This window comes from Triturus cristatus, chromosome 10 (assembly GCF_964204655.1).
Source record: "Triturus cristatus chromosome 10, aTriCri1.1, whole genome shotgun sequence".
Classification (NCBI taxonomy): domain Eukaryota; kingdom Metazoa; phylum Chordata; class Amphibia; order Caudata; family Salamandridae; genus Triturus; species Triturus cristatus.
In genome coordinates, this window is record NC_140593.1 from 948960756 (window position 1) to 948976904 (window position 16149).

The 16149-nt window shown below is 48.6% G+C and overlaps 1 protein-coding gene across 1 annotated transcript in view; it reads right to left on the reverse strand.

Annotated features, from left to right (window-relative positions):
- KLHL40 (kelch like family member 40) overlaps window positions 1-16149 on the reverse strand; it is a 53694-nt gene that overhangs the window by 5954 nt on the left and 31591 nt on the right. The window contains exons 3-5 of the mRNA XM_085628793.1: window positions 4970-5077; window positions 3766-3951; window positions 1008-1154 (exon numbers count right to left, since the gene is read on the reverse strand). Coding sequence (XP_085484919.1) covers window positions 1008-1154; window positions 3766-3951; window positions 4970-5077 — 441 coding nt within the window. The remainder of the gene's footprint in view (window positions 1-1007; window positions 1155-3765; window positions 3952-4969; window positions 5078-16149) is intronic.

Sequence of the window (16149 nt, forward strand, 5' to 3'; positions counted from 1 at the left end):
CGGAGTTGTGTCGCAAGCACGACGCAACTCCAGCAATGTATTTTGAGGCCTATACTTACTGTACTGCATCAATCCTTACGCCTGCTTCAAGCAGGAGTAAGGTTTTGACGCAGTGGCGTCCTAAAAGTGGCGCAGTGAAATCTTGTAGATTTCACTGCGCCCCTTATACAAGGCCTTCCTGCATGGGAACGCCCTCCATGCATATATTATACCTGACTCAGGTATAATGTGACGCAGGGCTTTACAACGTGACGCATCTCCCTAGATGCGTCACGTTGTAAATAGGCCGCATTGTCTGCGCTGCCGTTGTGTCAAAAAAAGTGACGCAATGGCAGTGCAAGGAGGCGCAAAGGGCTTGTAAATCTGCCCCATAGTGAGGCAGAAGCTGAAGGAGAACATATCTTGGTACACGGGGGGCACAAGAGGGCAGTGGGGTATAAGGCAAGCACCCCCATAATACACAAAACTCAGAAAAAAGGAAAGGCAGGCCCCCAACGGTATCACAAGAAAATCACAGAGGCAGGCTACATTCGCAAACTTGAACTTGGCTTTAAAGCCGGGTAGTGGTCCATCCCCATTCAGTGGCGTAACGCAAAATGATGCCCCCCCCCCTGTAAAATATGAAGAGGGGCCCTTAGGATCCCATATGCCATAGATATCATTGGCTTTGGGCAGAATGTGGGCCCTTTGAAGGGTTTACCCCCTGGCACTGCAGGGGTGTGCCTACCCCCTGTTGCCATTGATATTGCTATTAGAAGTTTGGCAAATGTACACACATTAAATATGAGGCTGAAGCTGAATTCAATGTAAAACAGCCATTGGCGTGATTGATGCGTCTGCGGCTTTCCCAGCCTATAAAGTCCTAGAACCAATTGAGATCATATTTAATAATCAGGCAATCAACAACCAGTTAAATGCGAGAGCTAGACTCCTCGTGTCATGTGAAGAATAGAGCACCAGACATGTTAGCCACTGCCGGTCACATGTTGTTCTCTCCAATTGCTTACCTCCAGATATCTGTCATTTCCGTTGGAACCAATTCCCCTTCTTCATTTTCAATGGTAGCAAACCCGCCGATTGCGTAAAGCGTGCCCTTCATGCTGACAAGGCTGAGGGAACTGCGCTCTTGGGGGAACTCGGGGAATGCTTCCCACCTGGTGAGAGAAGTCCGCACATGTTACGCATATCTTGCACAGCAGCCATTTTACAGATACCTTTCTCGGCATGTGGCAGTCCTGAGTTGGGTGTGTCATATTAGCCTAAAATGAAAGGGATGTGGGTACTTTTGCTTGGATTTCACGTTGAGAAAAATTGGACTAAATCCTTACTGTATCAAACACAGTGCCACAAACAAAAGAGACCCACTCCTAAAGGAGTCACCTAAGACCCTACAACCCCTCAGAAAATCTCTTCCATAACAGATTGAGTTCATTGTCCCTGCTCTCCGCTCTACTGAGCTGCTGTGCTCGTTTACTGATCTTACAGCTGCCAGATGGATTCTGTGAGAACACGCCGTCCATTTGTCGCTACGGTGAAGACTGGAATAGAAACAAGATATTTGACTGTCATTTCCGGGAATACGTCTCTTTCCATGAAGAGGTTAAATACAGCTAAGAGCACCCCAACCATGGCCAAGAAACTACCAACTTGTAACAGATAGCACCATACTAGAAGTCAAGACACCATTAAACTGCCGACTAAAAGCTGCAAGAAGGCGACAACCATAAGACAGGTATTCATCACTCACGTACCCAGGATAGGGAAGTGCAACCCAATTGTCATAAGACCTTCTTACCCCCCCCCCCCCCCCGAAATACAGGAAAAGCCTAAGACACCTCTTTTCAAGAAACACTGTACCCCAACACACTAAAACCTAATCGCCAGATACCACAAGTATGTGTGTGTTTCACTCCTTTGACACCCGCCCGTGTTAAGAGCTCCATTGCTTCCCAGCTAGGTTTATTATATATAAATATCGATATATAATCCATAATACAAATTCTGTCTCCTTAGCCACCTTCACCTCGGGTTTCATGCTTTTACGAAAGCCCAGTGTCTCAACAGTGCCTACTACAAGTTATTCTGAGGAAAAGGCCGACTGGCCTTGAATTTAAACGGGATTTCCTCCAGCAGGCCAATGACTCTAAAGGGCCAGAAGAGTTCGAGTAGAGTCAGTCACGCTGACTCTTCTCAAGCCCTGCCAGCCTTTTAGATTCAATGTCCTGCAAGCGAGAGCTGCGCATTAATTTGTAGACCATTTCAATGCTGCTAAAAGGCCTTTACACCTGAACCAATAGCCAGGCACTATATACCTCTTCCCAGTCATCACACAATAGAAATGTCACAAGAAGGTGGACTTGCACTTTCATCAAAGATATGCAGGCTCAGATTTACAAACCAATCACGCAACGAAGCACAGCAAATAAAGTTTCTGTGATGCGTTGTGTGAATGGGAGACAGAAAACAGTGCCATACTACTAAGACACAGAGCTCTTTTGCTTTTTCCCTGTGCTGGCGCACGTTTGACTGACATGCGCCAACAAAAGGCAACCTTGCGTCATAGTGCTAGGGTGTCTGCGATGTGGTAAGCATTGTTGTACAGGAAGGGGTCCCTTCTAGCAAAAAAACTATGCTTTAACGCATTTTCCACTCCATATGTGTGTTGTATATGCCGGGACACCTCCTTCGGGAGGTAGCTGTTTTGCACTTTATTAAATGGTCGTATAATGCAGCACACATGCGGTGAGGGAAAAACAAAGAGAAATGAAAACATTTCTCGGCTCTAAGTTTGCCTCAAGGAGGCGTAGGATTTGGATGCAAATCCCTGACTAAAACTTTTTGGGCCACATTTACAATAGAATGGCGCAGCGCGCTGCTGCAAGCAATTTTGCAGTTCTTCGCTACGCCATTCTAAAAGGGCAGGAATGCGCAGTATTTACAAGAATACGGTGCATTCCTGTACTGGCCCCTGCATCAGCGCTAAAAAAGCAGCCTAGTCCCAACGCTGGCACCCTTGCTTCATGTTGCATGGGTGCCTTCAATGCAGGGATGATTGATTTTGTGCAGGAAGGAACACCTTTCTGCACAAAATCAATCAATGGAAGCGATTTCCTCCTTCAATGTGTGCTGCAGAGAAAACGAGGAGAAATAAGGATATTTCCCCTTGTTGCGCCTACCTAACGACACCCCTGGGGTGGCATTAGAATCTAATGCATTCCCAGGTTTGTGATTCCTATTAAATCTGTAAATGCTTCAGATTTCATGGGTGTTTCATGTGAACACCCACAGCAACACCTATGGAACGCTCCTTTCACGCAGTGTTCAGCGTGAAAGGGGCACATATATATAAGGCCATTAAAAAAACATGTAAAGTGGCTTTGCCTGGCCTTGTAATATGCTGTGGCACATTGCGCCACCGGAGAGTCAAAAAAGTGATGCTCCAGCGGCGCAAATGTGCCGCTAGTGCCACGTAAATGAGGCCCTTTGTAGATAGGGATTTGCATCAAACCCCATTGATGGTTGCCTGGGAACACCCCTTTGCCCAAAGTAATGCAAGGCAGAGCATTGTGCAGCTTTGTGTTACGTTTGATTACAATCCAATGCAAATCGCGATTCGCATTATATTCTAAATACCAACTCTACACTATGCATTGGATTTGCATTGAAAAATTAACGCAAACCCAACAAAATGTTTGTAAATCTGGGCCCAAATCTCTGTATAAATACACAGATATAGCTCGATAGTTTGCTGCAGGGTGTACCTACTTATTGGTTGCAATGTTGTAGGCCTCGACCGTCCCTGTGAGGCCTGTGTCCGTGACACCAGCTGCCACGATGATCTTGCCCTGGTGCAGGGTAGCACCGAAGAGAGAGCGGGCGGTTTTCATGGGTGCCAGCTCTTTCCACTCAAACTTCTTTGGGTTGTAGACGTACATCTTCTTTAAGCATTTCCTGAGCAGGGAGAGTAAAATTCAATTAAGGTCACATGTGAAACAAACCCATTACCGCCTTCACATATCCTGCAACAGTCACTTCATCCAATGTGACTATTCTCACTCTTCCTATGGCTATTCACAAGCCTAAGAGCCACACTTACTGCTGTCATCTCCATTAAAGCTGCTTTCATGGTGCACATTGAAAGCAGAAAGCAGAAAATACTTGGAAAAAAACCAATAAGAGGCCCTTTACAATATCTACGAATGACGTCAAAGCATGAATTATGAGTGCAGTAACAACCATTATGATTGTCATCCCACCCCCTTGAATAGCTTAACAAATACTATGGCTGACTTCTCACCACATATGGAAGCCTTTGCAATGCTGATGAATGTCCCCCTACCTTCTTATGACAGTATTACAACCGCTGTGAACGCCTTCACAGCCCCTAGAGTCTCCTTGAAATATCATGGCTGCCTTCAGAACACCCCTGGTAGTCTTTACAACCCATAATAATGTTGTCACAACCAGTAACATTCCCTTCTTAATACAACAAACACATTTATATCTCTAGTAAGTAAATAAGTGACTTTATTGATCAATAATAAAAACGTTCAATAAATACTAATAATGTGGTAAAAAAACAGTTTGGCTTATAAGGCCAATAAATCCACATTCAGATACATAAAAGGTCATAAAAAAATCTTTTTTTTCTACAAACATTCGCCTCTGTAAAATCCACGTTGAAATGCAAACTTATCGATGCAGTCAATTGTCCGCGTTAAAGTGTTTTCGGTCCATGCAGAATTCAGCATTGTGTCCAGAGTTAATAGGACCAGGGTCATGAACTGTGTAAAACTACTGATGAAAGTACCATTTATATCCACGTCATTCCTTCTTCGTGACTGGCAGTTCCCATGATGATACAATAGGAATTTCCTCACTCTACCTTTCACCCAACCCATGCACCACTCCCAACACTTTTGCTGCTGTGAACTTAGTGACGTGTAGCAGAGAGAAAGGTTGTACTCACTTGTCAGCTCCTTTCCCACCAATGACGTAGACCAGATCATCTTGTGAAATTACCGCATGTCCGTAGACCTCGTAAGGAATGGGGTCTGACTCTCCCCATTTAAAGGACCTGTGTGTGGGATCAGGAAAAATTCACAAAAGATTAACTGAGTATGCGTATCAAAGCTGCTGCATCAGCGATAAGTGACGACGAAGATGCATTACTGCCATTCCAAGTATATTAGAGTCCAACAACGTCACACAGCTCAGCTGGTGAGTGATATTGTGTCTTGCATGAAAGGCGCGGAAGGGCCAACATGTGCCCACACCTCCACAACTCCCTCCACATCCCACCAAATTAATCTTTTAATGGATACTGTGACTGTCAGTCAGATGTTTTTGCTGCACAAGATCATGTCTTAAAAGTATTGTGTATATGTTTTTATCAGATTTTTTGTAGTGTACTTTTATGGTTTTAATTAACTGAATAAAGTGATTTTGACTGATAATTGGATACTGTGACTGATTATCTACTTCAACTTGACAAATTGTGAGGCCAGCTTGAGTTGTTTTGAGTTTGTCTACTGCTCTTGTTATGTAATCTTTATGAGTGAATTAGTTTCATATTGTCAAATGTGGATATACTTGGTGATACAGTAGTCAGATGTCTTTGTTCCATTAGATTGCAGTTTATAAGTTTGGCGTAGAATTTTCTTATTCTCTCTTAAACATATTTACAAAATAGTCACAAACGGAAAGCCATATCGGTGAATATGCTCCAAATTCTTTTCACATAACAGTAAAAAAATATTGTGTTTCATCTCATCAGTATTTGTATTATCCTTTTTAGGTCTGGGCAAGAGACCGCTTTCTGCTAGAGCGAACAAAAAACACACAATGTTCAAAAGAGTGGTGATAGGTCAGCCTTCTTCAGCCATTACTTACCTGAAATGTTAACTTTTTGGAACAGCCCATACTATAGATATGCGCTGTTCGCACTAACAATGATTAACATGTGTTTTTATACTTACAAATTTCACAAGAGGAAAAGAAGTCCCTTGCCCGCCATGACCTCGGAGCTCCAAAGCAGCCCTCCACAGAGCTTCTGTGTGGCACAGAGATAATGAGGCCCGAGACACTTGGCATTGCTGCCGCACTCTGAGACTACCTGCTGGATAGTGCTCAGCACTGGAAGCGTCTGCAGCATTCTCTGGTGCAGAGCACTGCTGAGGCTGTACTAGAATCACTGAACTGGGAAACCGCTGGTGAGGCCGGAGGTACTGGTATGGCTTCTGCACACTGAAGGTGACTACAGCTGTAGAAGGCCTGCTATGAAGTCATTTCTTCCCACAAAATTATATTCACTCTCCAGGCTCAAAACAGGATATTCCAGAAGGCAGGGCTTCTTACTGGACCATGCATCTCCACCACCCCACGATCTGCTGTAGCCCCCACATTCAACCAGCCTGATAGGCACATCAAGGGACGGAACAAAACTTCTCAGATAGGGCAGTCCTTCCTGCTGAAGTGTGTGACTCTATCCCCTTTGACTGTCTTGGACCTCTTCCTTTGGCTAGCGTATTCATACCTGAAGGGACAGAATGAAGGGCACACCTTTCCTCATAAGAAGGCTCTTGCTGCTACAGTGTGTAGTTGTTAAAAATGGGGGTCTCTTGTTGGCAATGGTTTGCACCTTTGTCCAAGAAGGGACCCTTTCTTCTAGTCAGGGTAAGGGAGTTATGCCCTTAGACAACCTCTGCTCACCCCCTTGGGAGCTTAGCACGAGCAAACATACTTATCTCAGAGGCAGTGTGTAAAGTATTTGTGCACATATACAGTAACACAGTGAAGACACTACAAATGGACACCACACCAGTTAAGAAAAATAGGAAATCTATATCTAAACCAAAATAGGATCGAAATGACAAAAATGTGCCATACATATATCAAGATATCATCAAAAATATGTTAGTCGGGGGGGGGAGGAGCCTAGCGCGCAACCAAGATGGCCGCGTAGGCTTACGGCTCTCGAGGGCCTCCGCAACCTCCCACGTCTATCCTGACTTAATCCTGGTTTACTTGACGGGCTTTTGCAGATGAACTTGCGCTGAGGTGCCACCCGTTTTCTAAATTCAGATCGGACGCCGGGACCCGGAATGGTTGGACTCTGAAGTTTGCGGCCTGCTCTTGCCTTGGTCCCGATCTCGAGCTGGTGATGTGCCCGGGCACGAAGTGAACAACAGCGGCTGGCTGGGCTTGACCTGTCACGGACCCCGCACTTTCACTTTCGTTTTCAAGCTTGCTCTTTGATATCGGCCGCGCAACTCTGTTGTTTCCGAGGGGCGCGGATGGCGAAGTGTCTGGCCTGACTCTTGGATTATACATGGGTTGACTGTCGGCGACAGCTGTGCTCAACTGACTTAGCTACCTGGTCCCTTTTTTCCTGGTGCGGGCAGGTGCCGACCTTGGTAGCCTCCGGATGATGGCGGCGAGACTAGACGGAGACAAGTCGAAACCCAAGTCAACCCGAAGGGGTGCCTATACCCAGGTCAATAACATGGATCGGTATGCGCTAGCAAAGGGATCCCCTGGTGGCTCGCATAAATCGCCTGAGAGGTCTAAGGAGGTCTCCGGCCCATCGTCGGAATTGACCCTGCTGGACGTCATGGGCGCCATTGAGGAGATGAAGACCGCTGTGGGTCAGCAGTTTGATACCCTGGCTCATAAACTGGACGCGGCCCTGATCGATGTGAATTTGGTCAGGGCAGACCTGTCCAAAACTAACGAGCGGGTCGACTCCTTGAGTCAAGCAGCGTCGAGTCTAACTGTGGACGTGGCCGCCCTGCAGACGGAGGTCCGTAGGTTGCGGCTAGCCAGTGATCTGACGGACCGTCGACTCGAGGACTCCGAAAGCAGGGCTAGACGGAATAATGTCCGTGTCATTGGAGTGCCGGAAAGATCGGAGGAATCTGCTGCGGATCTTTTTGTCGAGGATCTGGTGACCAATCATCTCGCGCCCAAGGGACTGAGTAAGTTCTTTGCAGTGGAGCGGGCCCACAGGATTCTGGGTGGTGCGCCCAAGGTGGGTGCTCCCCCGCGGCCTATAATCGCCCGGCTCTTTAACTTTCGGGATAGGGATGCTATCCTTCAGGCGTCGAGGGTCGCCGGGCCGCTGAAGTTTGAGAACTCTAACGTCAGCTTTTACCCGGACTTCACGCAAGCGGTCCAGAAACAACGGCTGGGATTTTCGGGTGTCAAACGGCGCTTGAGGGACATGGAGCTGAAATATGCGATGCTATTCCCGGCGAGGCTGCGGGTTGAGTTCCAGGGTCGTTCCCACTTCTTCGACCGGCCGGAGGCGGCTGGAGACTGGTTGGATGCCCTGCCACGGGGACAGGATCGAGACAGTCGGACAGCGGAGAGCGGACCGGATTTGGTGACGCAGGACTAGAACTTGGTTCCTGGTGATGGACTGAACTGGTGGTGTTTTGTACCTTGGCTCAACTGGACCCTAGATTGACACTTTCTGCCCTTCAAATGTTTGGGGGTTGTAGGGAGCTTATTGGGGCCTTTTCCTCCTTCTGGGGTTCTTTTTGTGGTATATGTTAGGGCGACAGGCACACTGCGAGTTGGGGGGGCTGTTCGGGCTCAAGCAGGGGTGCAGGGAGGGGGGAGTTATGGTTTTGGGATTGTGGGGGAGGGGGGTTGTTGGGGATTGTTTGTTTGTTTCGCAAGGCAATGTGCAGTTCTCTGTCGGGTTGTGCTTTCCGGGATGTGGGTATCATGCGCGGAGGTGGGCTGGGGGGTAGGGGATTGAGAATCCTTTCGTGGAATGTGAATGGACTTGGGGACAGGATCAAGCGCGGGGTGGTGTTGCAGTTTCTGAAGCGGGTTTCGCCCGACATTGTTTTCCTGCAGGAGACACACGTGATCGGGAACTCCTTCCATGCCCTAAATAGGAGGGGTTATCGCCTTGCCGCTCACTCTGGTTTCACTTCTGGCTCTAGGGGAGTGGGCATTTTGGTTAGGGCCTCTCTCCCATTGGAAGTTGATGAGGTGCTTCACGATGATAGGGGGCGCTATGTGGCATTGGTGGGGAGATGGGAGGGCAGGATTATCTCGCTTGTTGCTGTGTACGTACCCCCGGGGTTACAGACGGCTACATTTGCTGATTTGGGGCGTTTGGTCCTGGGACTCCCTGGGGGGGCTCTGGTGTTGGGGGGTGACTTTAACGCCGTTGTCTCCGGGTTGGAGGACCGTCACCCCCCCAGGGATCTCCCTAGGGCTCAGGCCTGGTTGAGTGGCTTTTTGGACACGTTGGGACTTGTAGATTGCTGGAGATTGATGCACCCGGGTCAGGCGCAATACACCTTTCACTCGGGGGCCCATGGGAGTCTCTCGAGACTTGATTACATGCTTATGCCGGTGAACCAGGCTGGGATGATTGGGGAGGTGCGTCATTTAGCTCGCGGTATTTCTGATCATTCCCCTATATGGTTGCAACTGAGGGTTGTCCCTGGGGCGGAGGGGAGAGTTGCGCCTATTAGCCCCTGGTATCTATGTAACCCTAAGATCCGCGCGGAACTGGTCAAGTCCACTGATCACTACTTTAATGATAATGTGGGGTCGGTGCCATCGGCCGTCTCCCTATGGGAGGCTTATAAGGTGGTGGTCAGGGGGCAGGCCTTGTCCCTTATCTCCCATGCTAAGAGGTGCGAGAGAGCGGAGGTGGTTCGCCTGGAAACTGAAATAGCTGAAATGGAGGAGGACTTGGAGCGGGGAGTTACTAATGAGAAAGTGCATGTTCTCAGCCTCAAACAATCAGATTATAGGGCGCTGGTTACGGAAGCCGCTAAAGGGATGAGTAGAGAGCAGCAAGGACGACTGTATGATGTGGGGGATAAGGCCGGAAAGTTGATTGCTTGGTTGGATAAGAAGGAGAGAGCGAGCAGGGTGGTGGCCGTTGTGGAGAGAATGGATGGAGTGCGTGTGACTGACCCGGTGGAGATCGTTGACTGCTTTGTGGCCCATTTCCGCGGGGTATACTCTCCGGTCTCTATGCGATCGGAGGAGGATTCTCATCTTTTGCTTAGAGACATTACATTGCCAACCCTATCGGAGGCTGATGCAGTATTGATGGAGGCGAATTTGTCGTCAGATGAGATCGCTCTGGCCACCCGCTCGATCGCATCGGGTAAAGCTGTGGGTCCTAATGGTCTTCCCATCGAACTATATAAGTTGCGTCCCGATAAAATAGCGCCGCATCTTCGGGACATGTTTCTCGCGGCACGTGCGGCGGGCTTCCTCCCCCCCGACCAACGCCTCGCCAACATTGTTGTGATACACAAAGAGGGGAAGCCGCGAGATCGCTGCGCCTCCTATAGGCCCTTTTCGCTGTTGAATGCGGAACCCAAAATTCTGGTCAAGGTATTGGCTAATCGGCTGGTTCGGGTCGTGGGCGACTTGATTCATCAGGATCAGTCCGGTTTCATACCTCATCGGAATACCGCTCTAAATTTGAGGCGATTGCACGGCATGCTTGCTAGAGCGGAATCTATACGTGAGCCGGCCATCTTAGCATCTTTAGATGCTACTATGGCGTTCGACACTTTGGAGTGGCCATATATTTGGGCCGTGTTGGCGAAATTTGGGTTCGGCCCTGAGTTCATTGGTTGGGTAAAATTACTATATGCTGATCCTCTGGCTCAGGTGGTGGTGAATGGTAGGGTATCGGCTCCCTTCGCACTGGGGAGAGGTACGCGGCAGGGATGTCCGTTATCACCCCTTCTCTTTGCACTTTCTTTGGAGCCGCTCGCCGCCTGGTTGCGTTGGGAGCCGTCGCTGCGAGGCATTAGATGGACGCCGGAGTTTGAAGACCGTGTCTCCCTCTATGCGGACGACATCCTTCTGTATCTCACCTCTCCTCGACAGTCGCTAATTGTATTGGTGGACGTACTGAATTCTTTTGGTCGTAACTCCGGCCTGGTCATCAACTGGGCCAAGTCGTGTGTTTACGCCCTCTCGGGTGAGGCCCCCCTCCTGCCACGGGATTGCCCTATCCAGATTGCTACCCTGGGGTTCAAATATTTGGGAATCTTTATCTCACTTGATCCCGCGGTCCGCTATGAGCGAAACCTTCTCCCTCCCCTCCAGCGATTGAAGGCCGACGTCGCGAGGTGGCGCCGACTTCCGCTCTCGCCACTCGGACGGGCGGCATTGTTTAAAATGATGTCGCTACCTCGCTTTTTATACGCTTTACAAAATACTCTAGATGTCGTGCCAGCCCGTTATTTCCGGGAGGTGGAGGGTCTTCAGCGCCAACTGTTTTGGGACGGGCGGCCGCGGATTGCTCTCGCTAAGTTGACGCTCCCCTGGTACGATGGGGGGGTCGCCCTCCCCGATATTAAACGATACTATTGGGCGTCTCAGTTGGCGTCGGTGAATCACGGGATATACGGTCCTGCCTTGAATCCGGCCTTCGAGATGGATACATTTCTGCTCCCGGGCGGAGACTATAATAGAGCGCTGTACTCGGTGACCCCGGACACGCGGTTGACAGGACCCAAGCAGGTTGCGGTACGTGTGTGGCACGCGGCGAATGCTGCGATGGGGTGGAGGGATCGCTTGACTCGGGCGACGCCGTTGTATGCCTCTGCGCGGTTGGGCTGTTTGTGGAGATCGAAAGGCTTTGAGAAATGGGATATGATTGGTATATGTAAGGTGGGTGATCTTTGGGCGAAGGGGTCTTTCAAAACGTTTGAAATGCTTAAAACTGAATATAAATTAAACGATAGAGAGTACTTCAGGTATGCTCAAGTCCAACATGCTCTATGTTCGGCTTTTCCAGACGTTGCTGCTATCCCTGAGTACTCCCCACTGGAGGATAGAGTGTTGGATGGCTACGTGCCCGACAGCACCATCTCTCTGATTTATAAGAAACTTATTAACGATCGCGCGGACTTGCTGCTCCGTCTGCGGGAGGCGTGGACGGGCGATGGCTTGGAACTGGACGATGAGGACTGGGTTTCGGCGGTGGCCTCCCCGAAAGAGGTGGCGATCCCGGCCCGCTTACGATTCGTACAGCTAAAGATCCGTCATAGAGTGTATGTCACTGGGCCCGGTTTGCTGCGCATGGGTTACTCGATGGATGGACTGTGTAAGCGGGGTTGTGGCCTGTCGGGTACCTTTCTCCATATCTTATGGGAATGTTCGGAGGTTGTGCGATTTTGGAACGGTATTCACACTGTAATGGAGGAGGTCACGCACGTTGCTCTGTTGCCTGAGGCTAGGAGGTGTTTGTTGAATGTCTGGGAACCGAATGATTGTAATGCGGCACAGACGCAGTGGGTGACCTTGGGGTACATGGTGGCTAAGCGTAACATTGCACAGCTGTGGGGCTCCCCGAGGCCGCCCACGATCGAGGTCTGGAAGGAGAATATGGACTGGTGTATGTTCAGGGAAAAGACGGTGTATGTGGCGAGAGGCAAACCAGGGAAGTGGACTAAGGTATGGGGTCCATGGAATTTATATCGAGGACGTATCTGCACCCCGCCTCTGCCATTAGAGATCGATATTGCTTTGTCCCCCTAGCCACGCATTCTGCGGGATGGTGTGAGGTGTGTTCCATGCTTTGCTCTCCCGTTGCCCCCCTCTACCGCTTCCAGACAAGCACTGCTCTGGACACTGTACGTTGTTCCCCGTCCTGGGAAGAGCACGCTGCTATTTCGGACTCTCGTTGCCTTGAGTGTGTTTTATATTTAATAAAAAATGAAACTGTTTATTCCGATTGCTATTGGCCTATGGCCGCGGCCTGTTACATGTGCTTACGAACTGCCGGGGGCTTTGCCTCTGGTTCAGTCGAATGTGTGGTGTCGCACTGCGGGCCCTCGGGCTCCATAGCGGCCGGCCCTGGTGGTTGTAGGCCCTTGTCTGTATTTTATTGTGTACCAACGGTTTCTAATAAAAATTTTAACAAAAAAAAAATATATATGTTAGTCACATAATAAAACTTGTAGCAACAAATAGCTCCACCTGGGGTTATTACGACGTCGTGACAGATGAAAATCCCAAAGTACGGCGCTGACCGTGAGGGGTGCGGCATAGGGCTCGGAGTCGCACGGACCCCAAAGAACAGTACCTTGGCAAGCGATAAAAGTAAAGACTGCGCACGGCATCGGGGAGTTTATGCTTCGTTGGCGTCGGGCGTCGTCGGTTCCTTACGACCACAAGGGAGGTGAGGCGTCAGTTCCTTACTGGGATAAAGGGGAGGCGTTGGTTCCTTACTGTTGCCGGGGAGGTGATGTCGCTGTGGCGTCAAGGCGTCGGTTCTTTACGTCGATGCGAGGGGTCGATGGATTCGGGAGGTCGCCCACGTTGGATATTGGCTGCACGATGAAGCACTGGCGTCGGTGAGGTTAGGGCTGCGGCACGAGTCGGGCGGTGCGTCGTGAGCATCACAAGTGGTACCCTTGGCTCCGGTGCAGGTAGCAGCCTCGGTAACGGCGTCAGAGTTGGTACGGTGTGGCTTCGGTAGGCATTGGGGCTGCGGTGCAAGTCAGGGCGGTGCGTTGTGCATTTCATGAGCAGGGCCCACAGCTTCGTTGCAGGTTTCGGTGTGGCTCACTGGCGTCGGTGTTGCTATTTCCCTCTGTAGCAGCTGAAACAGCAGTTCCAGGTGCAGGAGGACAGAGTAAACAAAGTCTTTGTGTCCCTGAGACTTTAGAACAGGAGGCAAGCTCTACATTAAGCCCTTAGAGATCTTCTTCAAGCAGGATACACAACACAGTTCAGACTTTGTCCTCTCCTTGCCAGAAACAGACACTGCAGGCCAACCCCACACAGCACAGCACAGGGGCAGTACTTCTCCTTCAGCTTTTCCAGCTTTTCTCCTTGACAGAGGTTCCTCTTGAGTCCAGAAGTAATCTAAAGTCTTGGGGTCTGGGCTCCAATATTTATGCCACATTTTCCTTTGTTCTCTTGTAGCAGAGAGTCTCTGAGCTCAATCCACACCAGCTCTGTCCTCTCTGGTCCAGTTACCTGGCAGGGGGTGGAGACGCACTGTGCACAGGAGACAGAGCCAATTCAGGTGCAATGAAATCTACACCCACTACTCTAAATGCAGCCCAGGTCTATTCAGCTCAGCTCTGAGTCATCCAGGGTAGGCAGGACACACCTTCACCCCCTCCGCCCCTCCCCCCAGAGGCTGTCTACAGTAAATGCACATCCCCAGCTCCTGTCACTCCAAAACCAGACAGTCAATACACAACCCAGCAGAGGCAAATAGGATGGCTAAGCAAGAAATACCTACTTTCTAAACGTGGCATTTTCAAACACACAATTTAAAAACCATCTTTACTAAAATATGTGTAATTAAATTCTGAGTTTAGAGAGCCTAAACTCCATTTCCCTATCTTGTCCCAATGGGAAGTTATACTTGTAAGATGTTACAAATAAAGTCCCATGATACCCTATGGGACAGATAGCCTTTCTATAGTGAAAAACGAAATGTTACACACATACATCTCCCACCTTTCACATACACTGCACCCTGTCCAGGGGGTACCCTGGGCCTACCTGAGGGGTGTCTTACATGTAAGAAAGGGAAGGATAGGGCCTGGCCAGTGGGGACACTGGCCAAGTCAACATGGCAGTTTAAAACTGCACGCAGGCGCGAGCAGTGACAGGTCTGAGAACCCTTTGAAAGGCTGCTTGTGTGGGTCACACAATCTGTGCTGCAGGCCCACTAGTAGCATTTGATATACAGGCCATGGGCACACACATTGCACTGTACTAGGCACTTACTAGTAAATCAAATAAGTCAACTATGGAAACACCAATCCAAAAACACAATTTACATAGGGAGCACTTACACTGATCAGCAGTGGCAAAGTGCCCAAAGCATCTAGACCAGCAAAATCAAAATCCACCACACAGCAAAAAATTCAGGAGGCAAAAAGACAGGGGAAACCAGGCCAAGGATGCCAGGTCTAATGGTAGTCCCACTGGAAATTGATGCATGGGATAACAACAATAGGTCAACCTGGAGAGGAATCCGCCATGTCTAACTTGCTGAAGTTTGTCTATGTAAAAAGGCCTGGAATTTGAGAATATCATGCAGCAAAAGGTGCAAGAGCGCCAATTTTATGTTATTTCGTTTTCCATACTAATTTAATTACATTCCCACTATATTACTGCATCCCGGTTTTATCGATAACCATGAAAATGTCTTTCTTTGAACTACCTGCTGTGAACAACATGAACGGAAACTGCGGCTACAAATTTCAAATTGATGAAGAGCTTTTTAGAACTAGTAATCCTAAATATTTGTTAAGTTTTACATAAAATGTGAAGATTATCTTATTATTGACATAAACAATGAGAAATTATCTAAAAGAAACATTTTCTCATACAATAAAAGCAAAATCACGCGTGAATGCGCTCAAATCACATCACATTTCAATTGAAGAAGAAAACAAACGAAAATCCTATGAGCAAGAATATTTAAATGAGCCGTTCTTCACAAGAAACCCTAGTGCTTCTTATACTATAAAATCCAAGCTGTTCACTGTTTCAGCATTATTTTCATGTTTGCAGTTCTAGGCTACTTTTAAAATGATAAAGGTTTTCAGCCATTTGCCAGTTACTCCCACTTACAGCTACTGATATTACATCGTTAGAGAGCATTCAACAAACATCTTCAACATTACGGCTTAGATTTACCAAGCCCTTTTGTTGCCATTGTGTCACGAAAGGTGACACAAGGCAATGCAAGGGCTTAAGTGATATTTACTAGGCCACACAAAGCCCCCTTGCATGGCTCTGTGTGGCTTAGTAAAGCCAGAGGACATTATTAAAAAGAAATTGATGTAGCAAGGCACCACAAGCCATTTGACTGTGCCGCACTGTGTCACTTTCAAAGCACAGGGATGCGTCATATTTACAACAATATGTTGCATCCCTGTGACTTCCCCTGCGCTGGCGCACCACTGGCTGCCATGCCCAAATGCTGGCACCTGTGCGCCATAGTGCAAGGGTGTCTGAGTTTTAGGGTAGATTGTTTTTGAGAAAGAAGGGACACCTTCCTGCACAAAACAATCATTTGAGGTGTTTTCCCTTTTTCTATATGTGCTGCAGAATGCAGCACGCATAGAAAGAGGAAAAAACGAGGAGGAATATAAGTATTTCTCCTTGTTGCGCTTCCTT